Genomic DNA, 25,713 nt, shown 5'->3' on the forward strand with positions numbered 1-25,713 from the left:
TTTCGTCTATCTACCAAAACCTCCGAAGCCACCTCCGTCTCTGACCTTGAAGAATTTGCCCAAGTTCCTGAGATTTTCGTTCAAGCTCGGCGTCGCACCGTCTCTACTTCCATCGCCGTCGATCGAAGCACGTCCGATGGGCGGCGAGGTGGTTCGACTGGCGCTGTTCGCTGACGTAGTGCCGTCTCTTCCGCCCACACCGAGATGCGGTGACCCGGAGGACACGAAGCGGTCTCCCGCATCTCTCGCAGCGTTCATGAGCACATTCCCGAAATTGGACGGGTCAAAGCGGGCGGGTAGTGAGGGCGTCGAGTGCGATGCCGCGCTATCCTTCAATGCGGCGAGGCCCAGTCCTGTGGCAGTCGTTGGACCCTGCGGTGTGAGTTGCAGTGAGGCAATAAGTGGATTGCTGTTCTGAAGGTTTTCGTTGGCAGAACTGGCTTTGTGCGCGTTGAACAGTTCGATGAGGTGGTTCTGGTCTCCTTTTCGCGCAATGCCCTTCAGCTCGAGCATTTTTCGAAAGTTGGGCTCCGAGCGGTCGCGAATGTGAATGAGATAGGCTTGCACGAGCCCTTCCGGCGGCGATGCGCGGACCTGCAGAGTTTTGAGAATTGGATCCAATTTTGCCGTGGTCTGATTGACGCGCTTGACGAAGGCAGCGTTGACTGGCGTGCCTGGCTCAGCGTTCAGGGTCGCGAGTTCGGCGAAACCCTTCTTCAAAACGTAAGAGTCAAGAAGCATTTGCTCGGCACCTGTCTCTGAGACGGGGCGGCTCGCGACAATGTTGAGAATGTAAGTGTTTGTGAGAGCGTCGACCATGTTGTCACAGTACGCGCGAGCGTAGTGGGGCTTGTGTAAGTAGCGCAGAATCTCTCGGCTGCGGTCTTTGACTCGTTGCAACAGAGATGATACGAACGAGCTTTGGTCGCCGACGCTGTCCATTTTACTCCAGGCTACTGAGCGCATTTCTCGCCAGGCTGGCTCACAGTCCGCTTCCGTCTTGTGTACCAGACCACGGACAGCAGCTGAGGCAACACCCAGGAATGTGTCGGCTTGTGACTGTAAATCCACTTTCTCGCGCAAGTCTTCATCGATACGAGACTTGATCTTCTCCTCGAGCTGGGTAGTCGTCTGGTAGCAGTAGTCTGCGGTGTTCAAGATGATCACAGCGTCCTCCATGCTGGGACCGCCCGTCTTCTCGGAGAGAAAGTAAAAGAGCACTTGCTGTGCATAGGCATCCAGATATTTTGCGAATGTCTTTGATAGTTCCAGCAATCGACTTCCTGTGGATAGCTTTGCACATTGCGCCAAGGTCACGCGGTAGCTGTGAAACAATTCCGTAGACGATGGAATCACCAGCTGGGAATGGAATTCTTCTTCCGGAGGACGAACAGGCTGTTGTCGGTATCTGGGTATGAGATTTGAGAGCTGCTTGTCCTGCGACTCCACCCATATGCTCAAATATGGCTCGAAAGCTTCCGAAATGGCCTGACTGAAGCCCGGTCGTCTGTCTTCAATCGAGTTCACGGTATCCATAGATGACCTCGACTCTCCAGAAGAAAATCGTCGCTCGAGACTGTGCTCGAAATCCAATGTCTCTTGAAGACAGGACAGGAGAAGATTGACATCAGGCGGCTGACCGTCCGCTCTACGCATGGCCTTTTGAAGAATTCCTTTGTAGTCGTCCCTTGTGTTTTCGCAGAATGCGTTGGCCAGCATCTCGTTCACTTTCCAAGAAGCAGGAAAGAGCATGGAGTGCTCAGTATCGTAAGTCTTGAGCATTCGATTGAACCAGGAATATCGACGGGAGATGTTGTCCAAGGATCCAGCCTCATCATTCCCTCTGAAGACCCGCCTGTACTCTCGGAGCTGGGTGTTGCAGTACCAGGTTATCAGCCTCGACCGTGCGTGCTCGCCCAGCGCATCCATCACTTGACACGCCTCGTTCAGCATTGTCCGATTTTGATAGATCTCATTCTTTGCAAACGTCAGTTCAAAGTCCTCGCAAATCTGCTCCAGCAACTCCCTCTGAATGTCCGCCACGCTTTTGCTCAGTGCGGCAATCTGGTCGATACTTCGATAACTCTTGAAATGTGCCATGAGCTGTATGACAGCTTGTAACAGATGGGCGCATTCCCGGTATTGCTTCGTCTCGATGAGGCCACGCAATTGTTCATAAGCAGTGGTCAACATTTGCAGACGCTTCAACGCCGTCATTGAGAGCGTGAGGTTCTTCTTCGTGCTGTCCAAACGTTTGATGTCCGCCGTCATCTCCGTGATTGTCCGTTCAGTTTCCAGCGCCCGCTCGCGCACTCCCTCGATCTTCGCGAACAACTCGGCCAGCTCTGACTTCGCATCTTGAATCCGTTGCACACTGTCGGAATCGGACGTTGTCTGGGATGTGACAAGAAAGGATATATCGCGGTCGAGGTCATTTTGGTGTTGCTGGAGGGAGATCGAAACGCTTGCGACTTGTGTAAGTGCAGACGGGTGGGAGAACAGCGCGTTCAGGTGGTCAATCGGATCATAGTCAACTGGGATGCTGATCAGCTTCAGCTCTCGTGGACACGCGAATCTATTTCATGATTACCCGCGTCTAAGGCGTCCGGGGCTGGAGTTCCATTGCTGAGCGGCATCTGCAGTGGCCCTATGTCACTCGATCGCTGTATTCTGTCCGAAATACCATTGATGCTCGGTCGACGTAAGATACAGCTTCGAGCATTTAGATGAGACGTGTGGAGAAGTGGTATGGAGAGTGCCCGAGAAGGACACGGTCCGAGCTTTGAATTCGATGGATTTTGACGACACCCCTTGAACGTTCAAAACGCAACACGCCCGGGCGGCTGGAGTCACGTCCAACAGCAAGAGCTCAGCCGTCCGCGGTCGCGAATAGCAAAAGCGCGAGTTCTGTCGAGAAGCATGTATTGATCATACCTACACTTCGCGCTGCCAAGCAGCAAAGCATTGTGACATTCACGACCCAGCCAAGGCACTGCCAATTCGCTGCCAACATGTGCCCTTTTTGACCAGCTCCTCAAACGCCCGAGGTTGTCACCCCATCATCGTGATCATTTACTCATCCTTTTCTACCTCGTCGTCAGCCGCGACCGCCTCATCCTCCTCCTCCGCCTCTGGTTCCACGGTATCTGCTTCCTCTGCAGCCTCGTCGACCGCCGGCGCCTCGTCTGATGCACCGTTGACATCAATGAGGTCACCATGCGAACCGCCCTCGCTTTCAAGTCGAAGGTACTCCTCCCATTCGGGGAACATTTCTTCATCCTCGCCCGGAACCCCAAGCAATCGACTGACTTTACTCTTGCCAGTCTTTTCGAGACCTTGCTTCCATAGCTTGACGATTTCTGTGCAGCGACTGGGCTTATAGCTTTGCGCGAACAATACAGCCTCGGCCGTTCTGCCCGTCTTGAGAAGAATGTCGAGGCAGCCATCGACATCGCCCGTCTGCCACAGGCACGTAAACGCGACATTGTGCTGGCCAGCTTCTTGCGCCTTCTCCGCCAAGTAGCGTAAGCCCTCTTCGTTGCATGACGAAGTGTACAGGAGAAGGAGACTGCCCAGGTCCTTGCCATTCCTAAAGCACTCCTCGGCGAGCTGCAGATCCCACGAACTAAGCGCAGCATCGCCGACTGTCTTCCACTTGTGCTCGACGTCGGCTGACCTCGCAAGTTCGAGAGCAATCTTGAGCTCACCCAGTCCCAGTGCCAGCTCGAAGCGGTGCTCTGAATCTGTAGCGACCTCAAGCGCTTGCTCCTTGTAGCCCTGACCCTCGAGGAACCGAGCGATCTTGTTTTTCTGCTCCTCCGGAATCTCGCCTTGTGAGAGCATTTCGGTGGCAGCGTCCAGATCACCGCGAAGGACGAGTGTCTGGTACTCGATGACACTGACTGAAAGAGCGAAAGAGGTAACGGAAACGTCCTTGTCGCAGACATAGACTCTGCCGTCCCGTGCGAGATACCCAAGGACATAGTATGGCTGGTCGAAATGCGAGATGGTGTAGGTCTGGTCGCCGACCAGATAGTTCAGACGGTTGGTGCTGTTGGTGTATACGAAGCAGTCGCCAATCCATTGGCCAGTCCTCACGCTATCGAAATGTCAGCATGCACTCGCTCATTCGCGATCGTTCCCACATACCTCTCATTGATATCGCAGACCACCTCGAAGGCCTCCTCCACACCATCCTCCTCCACTTGCCCAGACTGTATCGCTGCGAGGTACTGTTCCCGCGAGTATCGAAGCACGTAGTATGTGTCTTCGCAAGCAAGGCACACCAGTTCCCCTGACTCCGACCAGTACACGTTGCGAGGCTCGACCTCTATCCTTCGCACGAGCTTGCCCGTCTCCCAGTCGAAAAAGCCAATGCCACCTTGTCCCTTGACACCGAGCAAGACGCCACCGCTGAGTCCTTCCGCGGTGAAGCCGACGTTGACGCTGCCGTCGCCGGATTTGGGTTTGAAATTGCGGTAGATCTTGACAGAGTACTGCGATTCTCGAATAGCATAGTCCTTGTCATTCTCCTTCGAGGCCCATGCGAAGTCTAGCGCAGATCCGAAGGCCTGATTTCGAAGCGCCAATGCTGTATAGATGATGTACTCGCCATCGCCGCATACTGCCACGAAACGTCCGTTGGGAGAGTGCAAGAGTGTTTGAGGGTAGAGCTCAGTACTGCCAAGATCTTTCGACGGAAGTGATATCGGCTGGCCGTCCTTGATAGATTTGTCTCCGCCCTTGATGACTGAAGTGAGAATCTCAGAGTGCCGTGCCCAAATGATCTTGCCAGAACCGTCCATGGAAACAGCTGGCTCCTCCCGACCCATCTTCACGACCACAGCACCATCGTCGAAACCCATGGCAATCCCTTGCCTGCCTCTTTGGTACGAAACACACCATGCACGCTCCAGGCCATACGAAAGCGACTGCTCCAAGCGGTACGTGTTGGCATGCCAAATCTTGACCGTGCCATCCTCGGAACCAGAAATTATGACCGGAAGCTCGGGGTGGTAGCACGCGAAGGAAACGTTGGACGTGTGGCCCTCGAGAGTCGCGATCAATGCCTTTGTGGTATAATCCCAGATTTTGACCGTGCGATCGTCCGAGGTAGTCAAAAGGTATGGCTTGTCAGATTGCGGGTAGTAGTCGACGTGATTGACACCTTTCGTTTCGTGTGCCTCCAATGTGAAGTTCGCCGTGCCAGAACCCAAATTCCAAATCTTGACCGTCCGGTCCAAGCAGGCCGACGCGAATGTGTTGGTGTCCTTGGGGTTGATTGCCAAGCCCATAACATAATGGCTGTGTCCTTCGAATACCTGCACGCACTTCCATTGCTTGTCCCAATCCCAAAGCTTGATCGTCATATCATCGCTGGCTGTCAACACAAACGGCTGTGAGGGATGCACCACGATCGCTCGGATGTAGTCTGGGTGTGCCTCGAAGGATGTGATTTTCTCGGAAGTGTTGTAGTTGTAGACTCGTAGTTGGAAATCGTCGCTGCCGCATACAATCCAGTTCTTGCGCGCAACGAATCGGCCGGCGCGGACGGGGACATCGGTGAGTTCGAATGTCTTGATGATCGATTGCGTTTCGTAGGACCAGATGTATACATGGCCGCTGTAGAGGGTGGTGAGGATCTGTACGTCGTCAGAAAGCTTTCACGCGCCATTGATCTAGGAAGCACCCACCCATGGCTCTGTAGGGTGAAAGTCAATGCCCTTCACCCTCTCGCTGCGAGCAAACAGCTGTCTCTGTATCTGAAGGTTAACTTTGGCTCCCATGTTGACGAACCCTGGCGATCTTGCTCATAGCAGCAATGGCAGCGCACCTTGACATCGAGTCTCATATTGACGGCTCGCCCTTGGGGGCTCCACGCAAGGGACCGGCGCTGTCTCCCTGGCTGTGGTCACCGGTATTGCTTCAGCGGTATAGAGATTGGCGAATGGTCGCGTGAGAAGGAACGGCGAGAGCGGAGACGGCGATGTGTGTATGTTGTTCAGCAAGAGGCAGATATTCTGGATCAACTGCTGGCTGTCTCCTGATCCAACGTGGCCTGTGGTGCACGCAAATCCGCGGACCCTCACTCTCGGATTCGGGATCGTGCAGATGCTCGTATTCGGATTCGTAAACCGACTCTCCGTCATAGCAAGTCCGGCTCAAGCAACATCATCACCAACGCCGCTTTGTCGACCTACCTACCTATCTTGACCGCAGTACCTCCACATCCTTCAACCATCACACCGTTCGACATGAAGCTTCTATCACTCGCAACCTCTGCGCTTCTCGCTACCCACGTCTCTGCGCGCTCCACCTTCTTCAGCATCTCCGATGCCGCACCGCTAGACGCCAACCTTGCCATCCCAGGCGAGAACCCTCTCGAGCACTGCGCAGATCCCAAGGATGACATCCTCGCACTGAAGAAGGTTGACCTCAACCCAAACCCACCACGCGCGTAGGTCGCTCCATGCTCCGACCATTACACCCCGTCACACCGCTAACGTACTCTTCCAACAGCGGCACTGAGCTCACCATCACGGCTTCGGGTATACTCAGCGAGGACGTTGGTGAAGGCGCAAAGATCCAACTGCAAGTCAAATACGGTCTGATTACCATCATCAACCAAAGCGCCGACCTCTGCGAGACCGTCAAGAACGTCGATCTGGAATGCCCGCTTAAGAAGGGCAAGATGAGCCTCACGAAGGCGGTGAAGCTGCCAGCGCAGATCCCGCCAGGCAACTACCATGTATCTGCGGACGTCGTTTCCAAGGATGGGGACAAGGTGACTTGCTTAAAGGCGAGCGTTGAGTTCAAGCGTGGAGGAGCTGTGGTGTACAAGCAGGGATTGTAGGCGATAGTAATATGGCACATGTATGTATTAGGGACAAGATCACAGATTCGGCGACAGGCGAAACGTGGTCAAGCTGTAGGCGCTGGTCGATACCATGTCCTGTAGATATGCTACGAGTATCTGCAAGGGCACTTAATGATTGTGGACTATGCATGGACGCACCAAGCAGCGCGGCGTTCTTCGGTATACAGTCTGCTGTCCGTGATGGCTCTCCCGTTCGCAAGTCGTGAGTGAAGGTGCATATCTCTCAATTCGGTTCATAGCATCCACAGTGTGTCGTTGTCGACCGCGCAACAACTCCTCCGATAGTGTGCCCGGCCTGGCCAGTCCGCGGCTCCCTTCCCATCTCCAGTCCATACTCATTCTCCAAATAGCTTCCTCACTCTCTTCATGACGCTGTCTTTCTCCGGGTCGTACGGATGGTCCTTTGAGGGTATCTCCAACACAGAAGGGAAAGCTTCAGCATAACCATCCACCCGTGCTCTTATTCTATCGGCAATCTGTCCCGTAGTCACAAGATTAGTATGAAGCTCCAGCATCTCCACCTCATCTCTTCTAAATGGCCCAGTGTATGAAGACGTACGTGCTGATTTATGAGCAGAATCGCGATATCTTTCCTCTCTTTCGTGAACGAGTCGAACGCGCCTTCGATCGTGCTGTCTTCCGTTTTCGAGTCGACGACGAGGAAGTTCTTCTGGGAATCCGGTGGATCGGTTACGTGCTTTGCGCCGTCAGCACTGTGTCGCTGACGTATACAGTCTCCTGCACAGCGTCTCCCGGCGTCGCAGACACTTCAGTGGAGAGCTGGATGCCGTCCAACACTTACACCGACGCCTGCAAGCAGGATTCCTGTGACAGAGTCCTGCAGTCGTCATTAGCTTATGCTGCGGCGGAATGTCTACTGGCGAGCAGGCGGACGTCTGTGCTTGTGTGAACGTACCTCGTCGCCGATTACTGCGATAAACTCGCGGTCCTTATATTGTGATCTGTCGAGAGCCATAGTCGCGTTCGTATGACGTTGGGCAGGATGTTGTTGGTGGCATGTCTTGTCCGTAGACCGAGCTCGAAGCTCGAACGCGGATGAACTTCGGGTCAAGATGTAAGGCTGAAGTGAACATATATTCGGGCTCGACAATAGCTCTCTCAATACCTATCTCTCACCTTGACATCACAGCACCGCTTGCCAATGCCGACACTTCAGTCATCTGATTTCTTGACAGGTCGGGCGTCTTCAATCTACCCGACGGGCCTGAACACTGGGCCTGAACACTGCTACGACATCGCTCTCTCCCTCGGGACCTGTGTAGACCGAAGCTTCACCTGACTTCCATTGCTACATCAGAGGGACAGAGCAGCTGTCACAGTCCAGTCATTTCGCTGCGAATCGCGTTCTCACCCTTGAAGACGACCGCGTGCTGAAGATCACCCTCCACGACTGAGAATTCACTACCTTTAGCACTTGTGCTTGACCTGTGGGCATGTACGGTCGGTCTTCAACGAGCAGACTGTGCCTGGCGTCAGAACTGTGAGGGTTCTTGATGGTAGTTCAATATGCTCAACACTGATGTTTCATCAAGACGCCTAGGAAGCATCGAGCTCTTCAGACAGAGAGCTTGGTGAGCGACTGAGTTATGTGTATGGGCCAGCTGATGCCTCCCCGCCATCAGCCATGCATCATTTTTCTGCTACAAAACGACCTGACCACGGCATACTCGGACCGCAACAGCAGCGAATCGATGACTTGAGATGAAAGAATGCGTTGGTTGCTCTTCACATGATAGTGATCGGATCATCTCGCAATACGAGTGCGTTATGGTAATATTCGCAACCTGATCAGCGTGGGGCAGTGCTCCAACGAGCTCGATATATTCTGGATCTGGCAAGACTCGTGCGGCCGAGGCCTTTCAGTTCATGACCGTCACAAAGCGGCACGAATGGCTGACGGCTGATCAACAGATCTGTGTTTTAGATCAATCCTGCAACCAATTCAACGTCCAACACTAAGCTGCCTCTTGCATGTGAGAACGGATTGCTCCGAGTCCGATGTCCTGTATAGGGATCGCAACATTGCAGATCTTCGCTGTCGGAGCGCTGGTGAGCCAAACGTTGCTCTGAGAACTCTAGCAGTCAAAATCAACGACCGGTTTCGTTGTCGGTCAATCTGTCGATCTTTCTGGTCGTCTTGGCACATTTAATCGCGAGCGGCGAAGCTTGTGCCGCTTGTATTTTCGATCGATACAAGGCTATCTCGTCAACATCGAACTGCAGCTGCAGAGCGATGGTAGGATACACAGTCACGCATCGTCTGGATCCTCCACGAGTTTTGATTGTCGTTCAGTCGTTTCGAAGAAGTGGAAGGATTGCTCTGCCCGAGCAGGCGCCGCCGTTGAAGCTAGTAGACAGACTTCACGCCGTTCATCGCGTGGCTGCAAGCCACTGACACTTCAGGTCATGCAAACCAGAAAAGAAGCACACCCTGGCTATCCCGTAGCAAACATGCAAGGGCTGCTCGACTTCCGGCTCTGGTCAGGTTCGGAGTGGCAAGGCGGCAAGTACGGTGCCCATCCTGCATGGCTGTAGACCTTTCGTTCAGACTGGACCTCTGCGGACTGAGCGGCGTTAAGCATGCCTGCCGTGTGGAATGATGGCGTCGGGGTTGTTGGAACAATGTTCCTCGATTCTATTGCAGCTAATTCTGTGCTCAGAGACCCCTCAAGGCCATGGTTGTTGTGCGTCTGGACTGCTCTCATGTTTCCACGGACTGGGACCGCTGTCAATAGAGCTGCTTCTCAAATCATCTGACACAGTGTGCTCTTCGATCTTGAGCGACCGAAAGATGCCGCTCATGTCTCGAAGTCCCGTCGTCCTAAAGGTTTCGCTGCGTTAGCTGTTTGCGCCGTTGACTGTGTATTGCGGAAGAGGAACTCACCATTCATCCGTCGGCCGCGTTGCTCGGTAGTCGATGAAATCGCGTATGATTCGGATGACGCCGTGAAATCCCTCGTCATTGGGGAGCCACCACGTTGAGACATCTTCGCCCCAAAGCTCGCTCATGCGCAGCCGTAATGTCACTGGATACATGTAGCCGAGCTGTTCTACCAGTGCGAATTTCCGTCGGCACCAGGTGGTGTACTCTGGGGTCTTTGGGAGGAACAGGGTCATAATTCCGAGACTGGCCTGACATCCAAGTAGCGCTGTTGGCGAGTCGTCGCCGTACTCGATGGCCTCCAGTAGTTTGCACTTTTTCATCGCGATCTTCCCAAGCTCTGCGGGAGGTTGTTGGCCTGATGCCATGGCTAGTTGATATTTGAACATGAGTTCAATGGCCATGAAATCCATGATCACAAAATTCATGGCAGACAGTTCTCCGGCGTATAAAGCGTTCGGATCTCGAAAATTGAAAAGATCGTCGGCAGCGCGTTTGGGAGCCCTTGGAAAAGTCTTCTGGAAGTATGATGGATCTGTGAAGGCTGTCTTGATGGTGTGACTGAAATCTGCAAAGTCTTTCGTTAGACGTTCGACTTCGGCAGAGAACTGCTCATCATCGATGGCGTTCTTGGTCCTGCCCGCGAACAAAAGGGCAACATCAGTCGCCAGGAGGCGTGATGTGGCGAAGTACTCCTCAAGTCGTGCCCCAATGTCATGGGGCTTATCCGTCGTCTGGCGTTTGTAGAAGTCTGCGGACGCTGCGAACCATTCGCGATCGAGCGATGTTTCACCTCCGGACATCATGCCCGCGAAAAGATCGAATCGAATATACCATACAATGATCTTGCGGCGGGTTTCGTCTTGCATGATCGTTTGAGGTGTGAAGAGATCGGTCAGTATCTGGTAGGCCGCCTTTTGATGCCCCAGCAGGTTTACCCAATCTCCCAGGAATTCCTGAAGGGCAGTCAGCACGTTGATACTACAGAGAGGCGATTGGCTCGACGCATACCTCAATCGTAGCTAGCTGTAATATCGTTAAAAGTGTGGCAACATTGTGTCTTTTGCCTTTCAGATGTTGCTGAAGGTTGATGATTGCCTTGTTGTAATAATTGAGGAACGTAGATATCCTGTTGTCGTTTTGCGCGACTGCGTGGTGATGTGCCGAGAAGGCCACCACAGCGTATAGCAACGCCTCGCTGGCATCATTTATAGCGATCTCCAGGAATGTCGTCCTGAGAAAGTCACCTCCGTCGTACTTGAAGGCATAGTGATGATGCGTCAGGGTCTCACGATGATACTTGAGGTAGAACCTGACGTCCTTCGGTAGAGACGCCCAACGACGGCTCGAGGAGAGCTCCGATTTGGCTGTCGACTTCGAGCTGCGTCGTACGGGTTGCAGTATGCTAGAACGTGTAGTGGATGCTCTCGACGACTCATCGAGAGGGGGAGATCCGCTCCCGGCTTTTGTCAGTGGCGAGCCGAATGGTCTACGATAGTCGGAGGTTGCGGAGTAAAGCTCGACATTGGCGTCTTCCTCTTCTTCGTCGTCCGGGATCGCCGACAGTGGCTCGTGTTCGTCAGTGTCTTCTTCGCTGCCGGACTGACTTGAGCCACCTGGTGAGCTTCTAGACCTGCTGCCAGCTTTTGAAGCTTTCGATGACGATGTCGTTCCGGGATAGTTACATTCACGCTTGCCTTTGCGACAGCCTGACCAGATTAGCAAGGCAACGATTTCTCCGGGGTGGATAATGCATACGTTCGCAAATAGGATGTGTCTCGTCACACTGTTGGCATTATGCACAGTCAGCAGGACGTTCAGAAATGCGCAGTCCTTTCTGCGCGACACACCTTTACTCTACGTTGTCTGCAAGTGTAACAACCACTTCTTGTCCGGCGATGTTTGACGTGGTCTGACCCCGACGCTTGTCTTCGCCGAGATCTCTGCGGTCCGGTCTGTGGCTGCATGCTGCGCCTTTGATCCTCGAATTCAGAATACGATGACAGGCTCTCCATGGACATTGATTGCATGGAGTGCGTCCGAAGATCCAAAGGTCCTTGAGGAGGTATCATCTGGTGTGGGTAGGTTTGAGGGAAGTAGACGCCCAGAGGAGGCATGTGCGGATGGTGTCCATCCATGCCGATGCCGTAGCAGATGCTTCGGCAGCCAGTTATCCTAGGATGAGATTATTGTTCGACGGCCACTCAATCGAAACACCGGCTGGCAACAACCACACAGGCCGCTGCCAACGGCAGTGATAACAGCAAAGGGTCAGGGCGATGTATGGCAGAATAAGGTCGGCAAAAGTATAGCCCGTTCAATACTCGTGGAATCGAAGGAGCGCGGCTTTGCATGAATCCTGGCGGTCTTCCGGGAGAGGCGCGAGCCGCGAGGAATCGATTCGTTAGCCAGCACAGTGTGTTAGCATCCACGAGGACCGGGCAGAGTTGGATTGTACTGTCAATGTGGACGCACAGCGTGCATGAAGAGGCTCCAGGAATTCGGTAGTTGAACAAAGTAGGATGATGTGAACGAAGATCCGGAAGAAGTATCGAGTATACCCTGACCATGCCAATGACAGGCCATAGTCATATTAGTCTCTCAGTGCGCAAGAGTGACATGGCGGTAGTCTCCGGAACCCTTTGCCTAAGGACCAACGGGCTGGTAGTGAAGATCCACCATAGTCGCTCTCGAACAATGGTCAAAAATGTGCTTGACAATAGGGCACGGAGAGGCGGTACTCAATCGGAGTTGATACCCTTTAGGAAAGCATTGGAATATGATCGACACCGGGACTTGACGTTGACTAGCCTCTGTTCCTGGCCAACGTGGTATGTGCTTCGTGCGCATTTCGGCGATCGGGCGCAACGAAAACGGGGCTAATAATAATCTGGCACGCTACACCAGACGGCGTCTGACCATTGTGAGATGCGGTCGTCGAGTTGGGCACAATTGTTGGATTTGGATGTCCAGCTGTCGATAACGACGCCAGTCTCGATGGTCTTTTCCCTGTATGCTGTTAGATCTGTACCCCTTCTCTTTGCTGCGTTGAACGCTGACGTTGGTGTAGAGGCGATTACATGTCGCCCGGGTGGCAGTCGGCGCCGCTTCCGGCAGATCGAGCTTTCATTCTTCAAGAATCACAAGTACCTTGCCCGTGAGCATGTGGGACTCCTTGTTTCATGGGTCGGGGAGGTACGACTGGCCGTGGCGATCACAAGGGCTTTCATTGCCAGTGAGCTCTAGCGCCTGCGGTTGGTCTGGGTGCTGGATTTTCTCCACCATCCCTTGCAAGGAGTGCGTGCAGCAGACAACTCTATGCGGCGAAGGAAGACAACCATGCTCGCACGTTGGAGGCGCAGTCGGCGCGAGCGTCCCGCGCAAGGCTGGTAGCCTGCAAAGGCTGTTCGTCACTAGTGGTTTTCACCACTAAAAAACCCTTGCGGCCTTGCCTTGGTCCCAGAGATGCCAGGACAAGCGGCTAAGTTTGAGGTCCCCGCACAGCGATCAACAGCAATAGGGTGTTGGGCCGCAGATAACTCGCCATTGACACGGCACCTGCCGGATCCGCCAAGCAAGACAGAAGTGAGGCACGATAATTATCTTGCTGAGCGGCGGATAGCACAACGATGCTCGTTCAAGGCGACATATTGATGAGCAGCTTGAAACTCTTCGTAGGTGTGCATCGATGAGCGCCACCTCCGCACACATGCCTCCTGCCAGGCGAAGGCAGAACTGTCCGGACGCCACCCGGTCCAAGAATGCTCGCGATGATGCGGCACCCCGGAGCATCGCGGCCCGCTGCTTGCTAGAGACGTCTGAAACGTGTGGACAACGACCACGCTGCGTTACAGCAGCCGCCGCCGAAACCTTCGACTTTGTGGCACCAACAGACGTCGGCAGTGAGCGCACGAGAGTTCAGCCCGTCTCAGAGCGCGCCAGCAGCCCTTTGCCGCAGGGTGACAGGGTACGGAGTATCGCACGATCGCCGATCTTGCTAATGAATAATGCTCAAACATAGGTGCGTTGACGCTGGCGTGCTTTCAAAGCGCTGACAATGAGCAAGCTGCATGCAGTCGGCCTTGGTGTGTATGCGCTGGCCTTCTCCTTTGTTGCGCATCCAGAGAAGTGCAGGACCGTCGGCCCTCAGCTGAGTTCCGACTCCGGTCCGGAGCAGTGTCGATCATTGAAGGACCTGCAAATCTGCGAGCTGCAGATTCAAGTGGTCTGCTCGTTGCGAGTCTACCTTGGATCCTCGTGCCCAATCTAGGTATCCTAGCGCTTCCTTACCGCGTGGCTGGTCGTGCAAGCACGTGGCAACAAGCCTTGTGGAGTTCATGCCAACCATATCGAAAACATCACCTTGGGCCCTTGACAGTTCGGTGTCAAAAATGCCACAGATGCAACCCCCTTCCTGTCGAAGGTCTTGTATGGACGTTGTCGGACGGTAATAATGGACGCCACCATCCACTCGATTCCCATCCATGGATGCCCTTCGTCCAAGCAAAGCGGCGATGACGTACCGTAGCAGGCGAATTTAGGCTGTTCAGTTGCGACTTCGCATGGCGCCGCTTGTTTGTGGCAGATCTGCTGAAACCACTGACTTCTTCCGTCCGGCACTTCTGGTCTTCTTGGTCACAAACTTCCAGAGGTCAAGTGGCAGTGCTCTCATGAACAGAATTCTGCGCCACTTCGCACCGAGGCTGACATGAGGGCACGACTTACAACGATCTGACACAAGATGTCCTGGTGCATGTGACTGACTCTTTCAAAAGGATTCGCAATGCTTCCTTGGCGGCGATCTTTCTAGCTGCCTGCTGTTTGGGTCGTATCTTGCAGTGACTTGCCACGGGCCGACACTGGATGACCGATTTTGAGTAATAGTAATGCCGGTAGGCCTCGCGGAGCGCTCTTGCGCACAGCATCTCCCACGTAGGCCCATCGTATCTGAAGTCTGGAGCCATGTGAAGGATCATCGCACGTGAGCCGTGTGGAGATCTAAAGTCAATTTCCTCCAAGTTTGAGGGGTGCGTTGGGCGTCCCCGGCGTCGACATGGGTCATTCCCAAAGCGGGCATATCTCCGTGCCAGGGTCTGGAGAACGCCGCCGCCCGTGCCAAACTTACCATTCTCTTTGGCGATCTTGCATAACCAACCCATGATGAGACTGCACCTCGTACACCGTCAGTGCCCCTCGTATCTCACGTCTTTGAATCGAAACTCCCGATCCCGATGGTCTGATCACGGACCCTAAGTCTTCCGGGATCTGTTACGGCCGGGATGGCTTTCTTGTTAACAGTGATCTACCTCCTACCCCAACACCAACGCGCGATCTCGAACCGCGTCGTCAATCAGCTGCGATCAGCTAACTCGATGATCTCGTGCAACGAGTCCGCAGTCGTGTTCTTCCATTCTCTTGCTCAAACTGCACTGCACGCCTTGTACCTCGGTGGTTTGGAACGTGCCATTCGATCAGGAGAACGGAGGTGCCGTGCCTCCACGACCTTCACCCAGAGAAGACGCCGGACTAACACTTTGCACTCGTGCACCTCGCAGAGGAGGACGAATATGCCGAGTGAGCTCCCGCTGGGCAATTCCTGCCAGCATCTGTTCTCCTGCCACCCAGTTCGCATCGCAGACTCTCCTTTTCGCAGTCAGCCATGCCACGAGGACCTCCACGCGAAACCCTGCACTGCACTTGCAAGCAGCGCGTATGGAGTGGCGCTGCAGAAGGAGAAGAACCAGTCTGGTCATGCCGCGTTACACGACGCCTGTCCTTGTTCTCGCATGACAAGCCCATGCCGAGCATGTGGACACCGCAGTCGTTCATCTTGCATTTATGCAGCTCCTCCTGCATTCCACATGGACATTGTTGTTCCACAATGCGTGGTAGTGATCTTGGGTGACAGGGGCTCCCAGTGTGTGGCTGTATCCATGCTGTCAGCACTAGCATGCGTTCTGTCGAACGCTGGACCGGCCAATGCTTGTTGATTTCTGTCGAAAATGGCCTCATCGGAGTGCCGCCCGTGCTAGAGTTCAAAGGCGAGTTTACAAGGAACTGCAACCATCGAAAACAGGTGCCCCTGCCTTGCCAAGACATACAGCATTCGGATGTGCCAATACGCTGCATGCTGCAAGTACTTGCATGAACTTCTGCGAATCGACATTTTGCATCCTCCGCACCAGGAACGTACCCTCGACGACTATCTTCAAGTTCTGCTCCTGAGTCCTGATCATGCCACATGACACTTTCTGACCACCCCAGTCCTGCAAGCTGTTCTGATGGCACTGCAAAGCGCTTGGCGATGGCCATTGCTTGCTCGTCGGCGCGAACTTTACCCATCCCGAAGTGAAGTCGAGGCGGTCTCCGAAAAAGGGACCCAAATCCGTGGATAACGACACGCGTTCCCTGTGCGAATACGCAAGGTCTCCTGTGTCCGGCTGCGACGTGACCGCAGCTGCCCTGATTCGTGAAGTGGGACAGTGCATCACACGCGGCGGCCGTGCTAATGAATGGTAGTAGCATCTCCTACTACCGCAGTACCGCTCCAGTACATGCCCTGATGCGTCCTTGATTGCGCGGGTCGGCAGAACGTGCTCTGAAGTCTGACGCGTTAAAATCTTCGTACTGATGCTGAATTTCTTGAAGCGCATTGCAGTGGGTATGATTGTGAATCATGTCTCGATCTCTGCGACGGAAAGACGACCTCGACAGTTTGGTCGCGACCTGTCTGGTGAGCGTGGTCATCAGCGTGAAGATTTTCTACGACTTTAGAAGTCCATGGTATGAGCGATGCCAAACTCGCTGTCCAACGTAGATCTGGTAGCCAGTAGCCACCCTGAGGGGCTGAGCTGACATTAAGGTATTGGTTGTTGCATGGAACCCCCAAGATATCAGCTTTCATACTTCCACTGTCGACCACACATCAAGTCGACGGATGCCCTGTCAAATGCGTGGTACGGTTTCCGACTCGATGGGAGTATGAATAGAAGCAGTGGAAGTTTGATGCCTCAGGCAACAATTACTACCACACAGCCCACTTCAATTTTGCCTCCAAAGACAACCTTCTTTCTCCATCAACCGCAAATATGGCCGCTGTACAAAATCCAGGACGCACCGACTGGGCCGACGATGGCGACGAGCCCGATCTCGCGACTGCCATCCCCGCACCACAAATCACCAAGAACAAGGACGGCACCGAGACCGTCATCACAATCTTCATCAACGAGGACGGAAAGCGTGTGAAGCGTACACAACGTATCCGGAGAACAGTGGTCAAGAAGAGGGAGAATCCGCGTGTTGCAGAGCGGAGAGGATGGGCGAAAATCGGTGGTGAGGCTGGAAAGCCACCTGGCCCACGACCCGACACCACGACATTGGGCGAGAACATCATCTTCAAGCCACAGGCGGGATATAAGAGCGGACAGCAGCAGGAGGAGAAGCCGGACGAGGCAAAGAAGAACGACAAGCTGAGGACGATGCAAATCAAGTGTCGTATTTGCAGCGGAGACCATTTCACAACCAAATGTCCTTTCAAGGACACCATGGCGCCCGAAGGCGAGGCGGCGGGTGCTCCGGCAGACATGGAATCTGTCAATGGAACTGCAGAGGGCGGTCTGGGTCTTGGAGGAGGTGGCTACGTTCCACCGCATCTCCGAAAGGGTGGTGCGGCTCGCGAAGGAGAGCGCATGGGTGGCAAGTTCGAGCGCGACGATCTGGCTACGCTCAGAGTCACAAACGTGAGTCATTTCGACGGATGGAGACTGGTACGGAAGCTCATGCTAACAATCTCGCAGGTGTCGGAGTTTGCAGAGGAGGGAGATTTGCGCGAGATCTTCGAGCGACACGGCCGTGTCACGCGTGTTTTCCTCGCAAAGGACCGAGAAACGGGCAGAGCAAAGGGTTTCGCTTTCGTGTCATACGCAGACCGTGCGGACGCGGCACGAGCGGCGGAGAGAGTGGACGGGTACGGTTTTGGTCACTTGATTCTGCGCGTCGAGTTTGCGAAGAAGGCTACCACCTGATCCAGTTATGAGGGGTTTCACTTTCGGTCAAAAGTCATTACTGGCACATGAGGCGTTTTGAGTTGGGCGCTGCATGAAGTATGAATCCGTCAAGAATTGAGAGGACTTGTTCTCCCACATCGCTGCTTTTCAGATTTTTACAGAGTCGTCGAGAAGCGCGCCATGAGAGCCAACATCACAGGCTCGAACATCGGTTCGGATCAACGTTGATTGGTTTTGAAAGACCATTTGCCCTTATTGTGGAGCAGAGGTAAAAGAAATCATGCCTCGAGTGCTCACGTTGCTCCTGCAGATAGACATCTTTCCATCAGCTATGCGGCATCCGACCCTATCATGACTGGAGATTTCAGCTGCTCTATCGAGGCGAAAACTGCATGAATAGGCACATCACGACGAATAGTTCTCGGCTTCAGCAGATTCTCGGCCAACGTGGCCTATCTAAGCGCCGATAGCGGACAGTGAAGCATCGCAAAGCTCCATCTTTCATCTTCGTTACTCTCTGACTGTTCTGCAAGCTAATTGACATTCACAAGCAGACAACCCTTGCAACCCACAAGATGAAAGCTGATACGTACCGCTTGACAGCCGTCGAAGCTCTGCAAGCATTTGAAACCGGCAGTCTGACGGTTGAGGAATATGCTCGATCTCTACTCAGGCGTATCGAAGAGCGTGACCACATTGTAAAAGCATGGGCATATCTGAACCCTTCGCAAGTCTTGCAACAAGCCAAAGCCCTGGACAAAGTACCTAAAGACCAACGGGGCCCTCTGCATGGCGTGGCCGTGGGCATCAAAGATGTCATATACACCAAAGGTAATACCATCGACGAATAGCATGAGGTCCAACTAACGATACCCAGGAATGCCCACTCAACACAACTCCCCAATCTATACAGATTCCCAACCTGAAGTCGACGCCGCCAGCGTCGCCATGCTCCGACAAGCAGGCGCTCTCATCCTCGGCAAGACCACAACGACACAATTCGCAGCCATCACCGTCGGAACCAAGACGAGCAACGCACATGACCCGGAGCGAACTCCAGGCGGATCCTCGTCAGGGTCGGGAGCCGCTGTGGCCGACTTCCAAGTGCCTCTCGCACTGGGTACACAGACAGGCGGCTCCATGATTCGACCGGGGAGTTTCAATGGCATCTTTGCGTTGAAGCCGACGTGGAACGCGATCTCCAGGGAAGGCCAGAAGATTTACAGTCTCATTTTGGATACTCTGGGGCTCTATGGACGATCAGTTGACGATCTCAAGCTGTTGGCTGATGTATTTGGCATCAGAGATGATGAGCCTCCAGCACCGCTCAGCAAGGGTGTTTGCGGCTTGAAGTTTGCTTTCCTTAAGACGATGGTCTGGAAGCACGCTGGACCTGGGACACGGAATGCCTGGGAGGAAGGCAAAGAATTGCTGCGAAATGCCGGCGCAGAAGTGATTGACATCGACTTCCCTTCCGAGTTCGACAAGCTCCCCGAGTGGCACACCTGCGTCTTATTTAAAGACGGCTCCGTAGCATTTCGGCCAGAGTACAAAGTGGCCAAGGACCAGCTGGACTCCAGTCTGGTGGACTTCGTAGATGAGAAGCATGGCTACAGCCGGAAGGACTATCTCCAGGCCTTCGACGGCATATCTGCGCTCCGACCGAAGTGGGATGATATCGCTGAGCAGTATGCGGCGGTCGTGGTTCCTTCGGTTCCTGACGAGGCGCCGAAGGGATTGGAGAGTACAGGCAGTGCTGTGTTTCAAGGGATCTGGACGGCGTTGCACGCGCCGATCGTCAACATACCTGGTTTCAAGGGCGAGAATGGTTTGCCCGTTGGACTGAGTCTTACTACTGCTCGGTTCAAGGATCAGGCGCTGCTCAGTGTCTCTAAGCAGGTGGGAGAGGTGTGGGTCAGGCAAAGTTGAAAGCGGTATGCAGCATCGGCAGACATGTATGTCCGACCAGGAATGCTTGATGATGTGCAAATGGAACGGAACAAAGCTCGACTCTACGGTTGTAGGAGTACGCCAAATGTGTTGTGAAGCAACAGAGCTGACATCCTAAGTGTTTATAGTAGAGACTCTTATAGTAGGAACTCAAACCCATAGCTTTTGAGACTTGTGATGCATTTCCATAATCATGACCCAAATGCCGCCGGGGCACAACTCCCGTGCTGAATCGAAAAGAGCGCCTTGCAATGTTGTTCGTAAATTTCTTGTCCCGTAATCCTTTCTAGTCGCGAACCAATCCTGCCAAACCTCTACAACGCCATCATAAGAGCTCCGAGACCCATCAATCCCGCACCACTTGCCCACACGCGAGCAGTCTCCATCGCACCAGAGTCGGTGACTGAAGACGCACTCGGACTACGGGTAGTGGCCACCGTACCGTTGTTGCGACCCGAAGTGGCAGGGTTGGTGATCGTGCCGTTTGCAGGCGCGACGGCGACGGAAGTGATAGTGCTCATCGAGGAAGATGTTGTCGAGCCGGGAGACGAGGACAAGGACATGCTGGTCGAGCTGCTGGCCGAGCTGACCGCAGAGTCGGACATGGTCTCTGAGCTGATGGAAGACTCGGACATGCTCGCGGTGGTGGTAGATTCAGCGCTGGCGCCTGAAGTGACGCTCGGAGCAGCGGTGGCGCTTCCATAGCCGGGCAAGAACGACGGCGAGTAGGTGAGGGTGCCACTGTATTGTGGGCAGCCTGGCACGGTTGTCTTGGGAGGAGCGCGTCCTCCGCCGCAGTCGAGAAATTCGCAGAGCTCGCCCGTGCCTGGCACATAATACGCGAGGGAAGCGCCGGCTGGAGAGGAGACGTCGGTGCTCGTGCAGCCTGTGAGATCGGTCCTGGCGAGGGCGAGAGTGGCCAGAGCGACGAAGGTGATGGAGGTGTACATTTTGATGGTGTTGCTTTGGGAAAGTCTGGTCGATGTGTTGTCTGGAGCAAGTCTTCTGATGTTGAACGAGTGACTGAACGAGAAACTGAACGACAGTGTTTTGCTGATGCGAAGATGATGAAGCAAGGAGAAGAAGGAAAGGAGCAAGATACTCTTTTGTATACCAACAACAAACGATCAAAGGAGGTGAAATCCTTCGGCCGCGTCAGAATCTGTTATAGACCAGAAAGGGGCGGTTCGAGAGCGCCACCGCGTATCAATATAGGTGACATTCGGTAGCGAGTGCCGTTTGCATGCGAGTCCACGCGGCTGAGTGGTGCTTTAAGTAAGTCGCACAAGAGCTGACAGTCGGTATGCGATGTCGTTGAAAAGAGATTGTCCGTGTCTGATGCAGAGTGCAAGGTTCACCAAGCATTCAGCCCCAAGAAATTGAGCGGAGCTACTCCCGAGCCTCGCCGCCGATGTACGACCACGAGAGCCCGTCCATTGCCCATCGATCTACAGAATACATCGACCGCCGACAGGTCGGTTCCAATCGTCAAAATGCTCACGAAATACCTCACCAGCGTGACAACGACCTTTTCGCCCTTCAACCCACGCTCCGGCAAGACTGCCCGCAACTTCCTCGCGCTACTCCCACCGAATGCTCGATCGACCATGGCCATCAGCATCACCATGCTGCCGAAGGCCCAAGCCGCAACACCCGCGAGTCTGGCGATAAAATTTAGTAAGTCGCGATGACGCTGTAGAGGAACTGTGCTGTTCTGGTCAGGACGTCTTGCTAATATGATGGTTTGTAGAAGATGGAAAGGAAATGCAACTGGATCTGGAGAAGTTGAGGATCAAGGATATCGAGACCGAGGTGGACCGGCATTCGAGATCGTTGAGGAGAGCGGAAGATCTGGCTGGAAACTAGATGCCCTGAGTTCATGGATTTGGACGGACATCAGAAATGAGCTGGAGCTGGAGTTGCAGGACAACGGCTTCGCGGTGCGGCATGATGGAGTGGATCATGAGGAGCATTTGGATGGACAAGGCTCACGAGTGACGAGGAGACTGGTCGGGAAGACAGAGGGATTTGTCGAGAGGGCTCTTGAGAGGAAGCACAGCAGTAGTCATGCTGTTATGCCGGCGGGCTGGGCATGCCTGGAGCGACAGCTACAACATCGAGTCGAGGTGGTCTGGATGCAAACACACAAGCTAGTGCAAAGCAAGCGCTTGGAGGATAGCCTGTGTGAAGGTATTCGTGCCAGATAACTAGCACATGAAAGGTCGTAACATGATATGGCCGCTAAAATGCTATCACGCTGCCGGGCATTCGCCCGCTCCGATATAGATGTATTACACAGACTGACGAGCCTCACTCGTCATACTCGACCTCGACGATAAGATCTTCCACCTCAGGATGCATCAGCTCGCCCACCTCAACACTATCCGAGATGATCTCCCGCGCCTTTACTTCCCAGTCTCCGGCAAGTTTCATATCATCCTTGACGAGCAGTTCTGCGAGGTGAGGGACGAGAACAGCCTGCACGAATCCCGAGACACCGCCCTGGAAGCCAGAGGTCGCGACGAGCTGGTCTTTGGTGGCTCGTTCGCGGATGTTGGTCGAGAGCTGTTGGATAATGTGGTCGCTCCTGTTCGTTGTTAGCTAAGCCGCGGTTCCAAGGATCGCTCAACCTACATCATCTTCTCGCCCTTCGGACCGTAGTAGCCAACCGAAGCACCGGGCTTCGCATTACCCTTGAAACCACCTTTCATTCCCTTCGACCTCGACTGCTTTTTGAAATTGCTGCGGTAATGCGAGATAGCCTCATCGTTAAGCACGTCTATTAAGAACGAGTCATGCTTCCTCATTCGCTTTGCCAGACCAGTCCAGTCGATCGCAGGATATCCTCTGTCCTTCCACATCTCATGCGCCGTCTGTTTACGATGCCATTCGCAAAACTGTTCTTGCCGCTTCATCGTCCATTGCCGTCCTTTAACGTACTCATCCTCGTACTCCTCACGAAGCAGCTTGTTCACAGGTCGAGTGCAAGTCTCGCAATCAAAGGTAAGAGAGTCGGGTTCAGGTGACGCTTCCAATGAGCTCAGCGGAGACGAGGACTCTGCTTGCCGATCGCCAGCTGCGCCGCCTGTTGTCTGAAAGTCTCCCGCAGAGGTCTGCGAAGAGATGATGGCGCCGAATTGCCTCGCCGGCACATCGTGCCTGACGAATCTCGCCTTCGTTTCAGCCGGCTCAAGGATGGTCTTCGGCTTTACGAAGTCTTTCTTCTTGGCTTGCTCTTTCTCTCTTTCGGTGCGCCCTCGATTGCCGAATGTCTGCTTCTTCTTCACGAGCGGCTCGACCTTTCCTTTCGCTGGCTTGGCGTGAATGTTATCTGGTCGTTCAAGTCTCGGTCTCTTAGACTTCTTCCTCTTGATTTCCCCGAAGAGCTCGGGTTCACTTTCACTCTGACCTTCATCCAGCTCTTTGTCACTCCATAGCTTCCTCTCCGGACTCTGCGGTGGCAGCACATTTTTGGGTATTCGAAACGAACTTCTGCTCTCTTCCACCGGCTCTGTAAAGTCGATTGTGGCCGCTTTCCTGAACCCCGATGTAGATCCTCCTCTTGCACCTGATTTGTCACTCTCAACTTCACTACTCGAGCTCTCCGGTTCCCGCTCATCGTCTTCCACTTCCACCTTCGCCGGCTTCAGCGGCGCGCTGCCGTTCTTTCTCTTCGGTCGAGAGCTTCGAGCGCTGTCCGGAGGTGTCGGCATGGGCGCTTCGGTACTGTGAGATCCGTCTCTCATGCAGTCATCCGGTTCGTGGTCCTTTTCCGTGGCGTGCTCTCGACCACCAACTGTCCTGAGAAGGCGACCGGCTCCCCTGCGGTTCAGATATGGCATGCTGTCGAGTCGGCCATTGATCGCGGCGGCGAAACCAGGTGGTGACCGATCCGAAGGTGTTTATAGCGTGGTCCAATTGTCAATCGAATGAGAATCGATTGAGACTCGACTAAGCTGAAGTGAAGTTCGCGACAAAGTTTGAAGCTGCTCGCGACAATGACACGCCAAGGCCCGAGCTCGCGTGACTTCCTCAGATGGAGATGAAGGGAGCACTCAAGGAAGTGGCACGACGATCTGAGTGAGAGAAATAGTGAACAAATGAAAACTTGATACCACAACTACTGTCGCTATGAACTTCTCAACAACTCTGGGAATGCCATGCTATTGGTACAGTGTTCTGATCTGTCTGCTCGCGCATTTCTCTAAGGAGCCATCTTTCCTTCGTGGCTTGTAATCATTGTAACAAAATGTACATATGCCTTCCTGCTTCGACTAAGAAGCCGCCTGCTCTCGGCCAGCCATATCGATCTCATCCTCTCGCAAGCCTCGGCGCGGCCCTTTAGTTGGCGATCCTTCAAAGCGTGTGTAGGCTGTGCAGCATTGGACTTCCCCGGTGCTGTGGAGCGACCGCCGGGACGCCTTGTCGAAGAAGTTGAAGTGACTCAGCCAGTCATCCAGTGAACTCACACCTCGTCGGTGAGGGAGTAACGCAGCCCATTGTAAGTTCTGATCTCATCTTCAGATGATTTGACCCTTGGGGTAGCATCAATGGCAAGTGTTGGCGCTGAGTGGTGTGCGTGATGTGAGTGATGTGAAGGATGTGAGTGTGTGGTGCCGATGAACGCGAGAATTGTGGCCGTTTTGTAATCGATCACTTCGAACATGCCCAGTGTTGCCGATCGACGCGAGTTGGGTGCTCATCGTCTTTGGATTGTGTCGTTCGTGGTTCCAAGAGTGTGTGCAAGCTGTCACTACCATGTTCCATCGCACTGGGCCAGCCCGTGTTGTGCTGGCTTCGCAGGTATGTATGCTTCGACGCCTCGCTTCCCATTGTGGCTTCGCCTTCGTCTTCATCCTCCTTGAACGTCCTCCCCCAAGGACTCGAGCTCTCGCAAAAGTGTGGCTCACGCATTATCAAGTCGGCGTACATCCACCACAAGTAGCACACTATGCGCTTAGTACTCGCCACCACCGGGTGGACCGTACGCGAAGTCGGTGGCGCTGTCAGCGGAAGAATCCATGGGGTTCCCAAGCACGTTGTTATCGTAGCCTGAGGACGCAGCATTTTCGGCACCACTGCTGCCGGCAGGTGGCTTTTGGTGCTCTCCGCGAGCGACAAGATTCTGCAATACATGTTAGCCAAAGAGAACCACAAGTAGCGGGCAATGCGGATTGTTACCTCTCGGTACCTCGCAAGGTAGATCTTCAATGCCTCGCCATAGTTCTCAAATCCCAGCGAGGTCATTGCGAACAAGATGTCTTCTCCATTGACTGTTTTTCGCTTCTCCTGCTGGCACTTTTCAGAAGCTGTCTCAGATGTCAGAACTTGCGGCAGCACTATCCAATGGCGGCAGAGAGGGTACCTTCGCTGGTGATGAATGAGATGAATTCGCTCACGCACTCTTGCATGCACTCTTTGGCCTCCTTTGCGATCTTGGCATTCTCGGGAAGGGCGGTCTTCATGATACGCGCGACTGGAGCAAAATTATGAATATTAGCGTCCTGATCGAAGTTTCTGCGGTTGGGATTCCTGGAGCGGTGTTGCGAGGAAACTGGCGGAGAGGACGATTGCGGGGATGAGGACGGCATGGTTGGTGGTGTTCTCGTCCAGTCGGAGTCAAAGGCTGCAGATCGCTGGCTGGCGAAGAAGCCTCTGATTCGATGGGACTTGCAGACCAAGATGTGCTCTGCAGCGTTATATGGGGGCAGGAAGCGACGCCAGTCACCGCAGAGGTCGCCGTGCAGGTGTCAAAGAACGGCGATCGTACAACCGATGGGCGTACAAGGATAGCAAGTGGTGCGTATGTGTGTGTGCGATTGTCCGGGACGCAAGGTGCTACAAGAAAACGACAGCTGGGTTTGGGGATGCACATACCATTCGCAATGGGGAGCCAACGATCTTGTTCCTTGACCTCGAAGTCATAACCAATGTCTTCCGGGCGGCTCATTTCGCCTTCGGTCTGGTCGTTCTGCTGC

General features: G+C 54.0%; 11 protein-coding genes across 11 annotated transcripts; 4 read left to right on the plus strand and 7 right to left on the minus strand.

Moving 5' to 3' along the window:
• Nucleotides 1-6: 6 nt before the first annotated feature.
• MYCGRDRAFT_72131 (uncharacterized protein) lies at nt 7-2,685 on the minus strand (the record flags this gene model as incomplete). Its single annotated transcript, XM_003852582.1, has 3 exons — nt 7-106; nt 176-2,534; nt 2,591-2,685. 3 exons carry the CDS (start codon nt 2,634-2,636, stop codon nt 7-9), a joined length of 2,505 nt encoding a protein of 834 aa, XP_003852630.1.
• Nucleotides 2,686-3,072: 387 nt separating this feature from the next.
• On the minus strand, nt 3,073-6,008 carry MYCGRDRAFT_109501 (uncharacterized protein; the record flags this gene model as incomplete). The annotated part of the gene is made up of 4 exons (XM_003852581.1): nt 3,073-4,099; nt 4,150-5,642; nt 5,694-5,756; nt 5,834-6,008. 4 exons carry the CDS (start codon nt 5,849-5,851, stop codon nt 3,073-3,075), a joined length of 2,601 nt encoding a protein of 866 aa, XP_003852629.1.
• A 224-nt stretch (nt 6,009-6,232) lies between these two features.
• Nucleotides 6,233-6,950, plus strand: MYCGRDRAFT_72138 (uncharacterized protein; the record flags this gene model as incomplete). The annotated part of the gene is made up of 2 exons (XM_003852148.1): nt 6,233-6,457; nt 6,520-6,950. The coding sequence occupies 2 exons, from the start codon at nt 6,255-6,257 to the stop codon at nt 6,851-6,853; spliced, it is 537 nt and encodes a 178-aa protein (XP_003852196.1).
• Nucleotides 6,947-7,853, minus strand: MYCGRDRAFT_72141 (uncharacterized protein; the record flags this gene model as incomplete). The annotated part of the gene is made up of 4 exons (XM_003852580.1): nt 6,947-7,353; nt 7,437-7,574; nt 7,680-7,715; nt 7,794-7,853. 4 exons carry the CDS (start codon nt 7,851-7,853, stop codon nt 7,213-7,215), a joined length of 375 nt encoding a protein of 124 aa, XP_003852628.1.
• Nucleotides 7,854-9,778: 1,925 nt separating this feature from the next.
• MYCGRDRAFT_41440 (uncharacterized protein) lies at nt 9,779-11,746 on the minus strand (the record flags this gene model as incomplete). The annotated part of the gene is made up of 4 exons (XM_003852579.1): nt 9,779-10,735; nt 10,791-11,488; nt 11,538-11,565; nt 11,630-11,746. 4 exons carry the CDS (start codon nt 11,744-11,746, stop codon nt 9,779-9,781), a joined length of 1,800 nt encoding a protein of 599 aa, XP_003852627.1.
• A 5,120-nt stretch (nt 11,747-16,866) lies between these two features.
• MYCGRDRAFT_100220 (uncharacterized protein) lies at nt 16,867-17,803 on the plus strand (the record flags this gene model as incomplete). Its single annotated transcript, XM_003852149.1, has 2 exons — nt 16,867-17,518; nt 17,576-17,803. Coding segments are annotated over 2 exons (880 nt in total), but the record flags the coding sequence as incomplete, so codon positions are not given.
• A 557-nt stretch (nt 17,804-18,360) lies between these two features.
• Nucleotides 18,361-19,714, plus strand: MYCGRDRAFT_41948 (uncharacterized protein; the record flags this gene model as incomplete). Its single annotated transcript, XM_003852150.1, has 2 exons — nt 18,361-18,616; nt 18,663-19,714. The coding sequence occupies 2 exons, from the start codon at nt 18,361-18,363 to the stop codon at nt 19,712-19,714; spliced, it is 1,308 nt and encodes a 435-aa protein (XP_003852198.1).
• A 335-nt stretch (nt 19,715-20,049) lies between these two features.
• MYCGRDRAFT_93231 (uncharacterized protein) lies at nt 20,050-20,685 on the minus strand (the record flags this gene model as incomplete). The annotated part of the gene is made up of 1 exon (XM_003852578.1): nt 20,050-20,685. One exon carries the CDS (start codon nt 20,683-20,685, stop codon nt 20,050-20,052), a length of 636 nt encoding a protein of 211 aa, XP_003852626.1.
• Nucleotides 20,686-21,222: 537 nt separating this feature from the next.
• Nucleotides 21,223-21,952, plus strand: MYCGRDRAFT_104513 (uncharacterized protein; the record flags this gene model as incomplete). Its single annotated transcript, XM_003852151.1, has 2 exons — nt 21,223-21,412; nt 21,486-21,952. The coding sequence occupies 2 exons, from the start codon at nt 21,229-21,231 to the stop codon at nt 21,599-21,601; spliced, it is 300 nt and encodes a 99-aa protein (XP_003852199.1).
• Nucleotides 21,953-22,045: 93 nt separating this feature from the next.
• On the minus strand, nt 22,046-23,577 carry MYCGRDRAFT_93233 (uncharacterized protein; the record flags this gene model as incomplete). Its single annotated transcript, XM_003852577.1, has 2 exons — nt 22,046-22,319; nt 22,370-23,577. The coding sequence occupies 2 exons, from the start codon at nt 23,575-23,577 to the stop codon at nt 22,046-22,048; spliced, it is 1,482 nt and encodes a 493-aa protein (XP_003852625.1).
• A 1,339-nt stretch (nt 23,578-24,916) lies between these two features.
• On the minus strand, nt 24,917-25,685 carry MYCGRDRAFT_41913 (uncharacterized protein; the record flags this gene model as incomplete). Its single annotated transcript, XM_003852576.1, has 3 exons — nt 24,917-25,044; nt 25,101-25,211; nt 25,613-25,685. Coding segments are annotated over 3 exons (312 nt in total), but the record flags the coding sequence as incomplete, so codon positions are not given.
• Between the last annotated feature and the right edge of the window lie 28 nt (nt 25,686-25,713).

Source organism: Zymoseptoria tritici, chromosome 5 (genome assembly GCF_000219625.1).
Source record: "Zymoseptoria tritici IPO323 chromosome 5, whole genome shotgun sequence".
NCBI classification, from domain to species: domain Eukaryota; kingdom Fungi; phylum Ascomycota; class Dothideomycetes; order Mycosphaerellales; family Mycosphaerellaceae; genus Zymoseptoria; species Zymoseptoria tritici.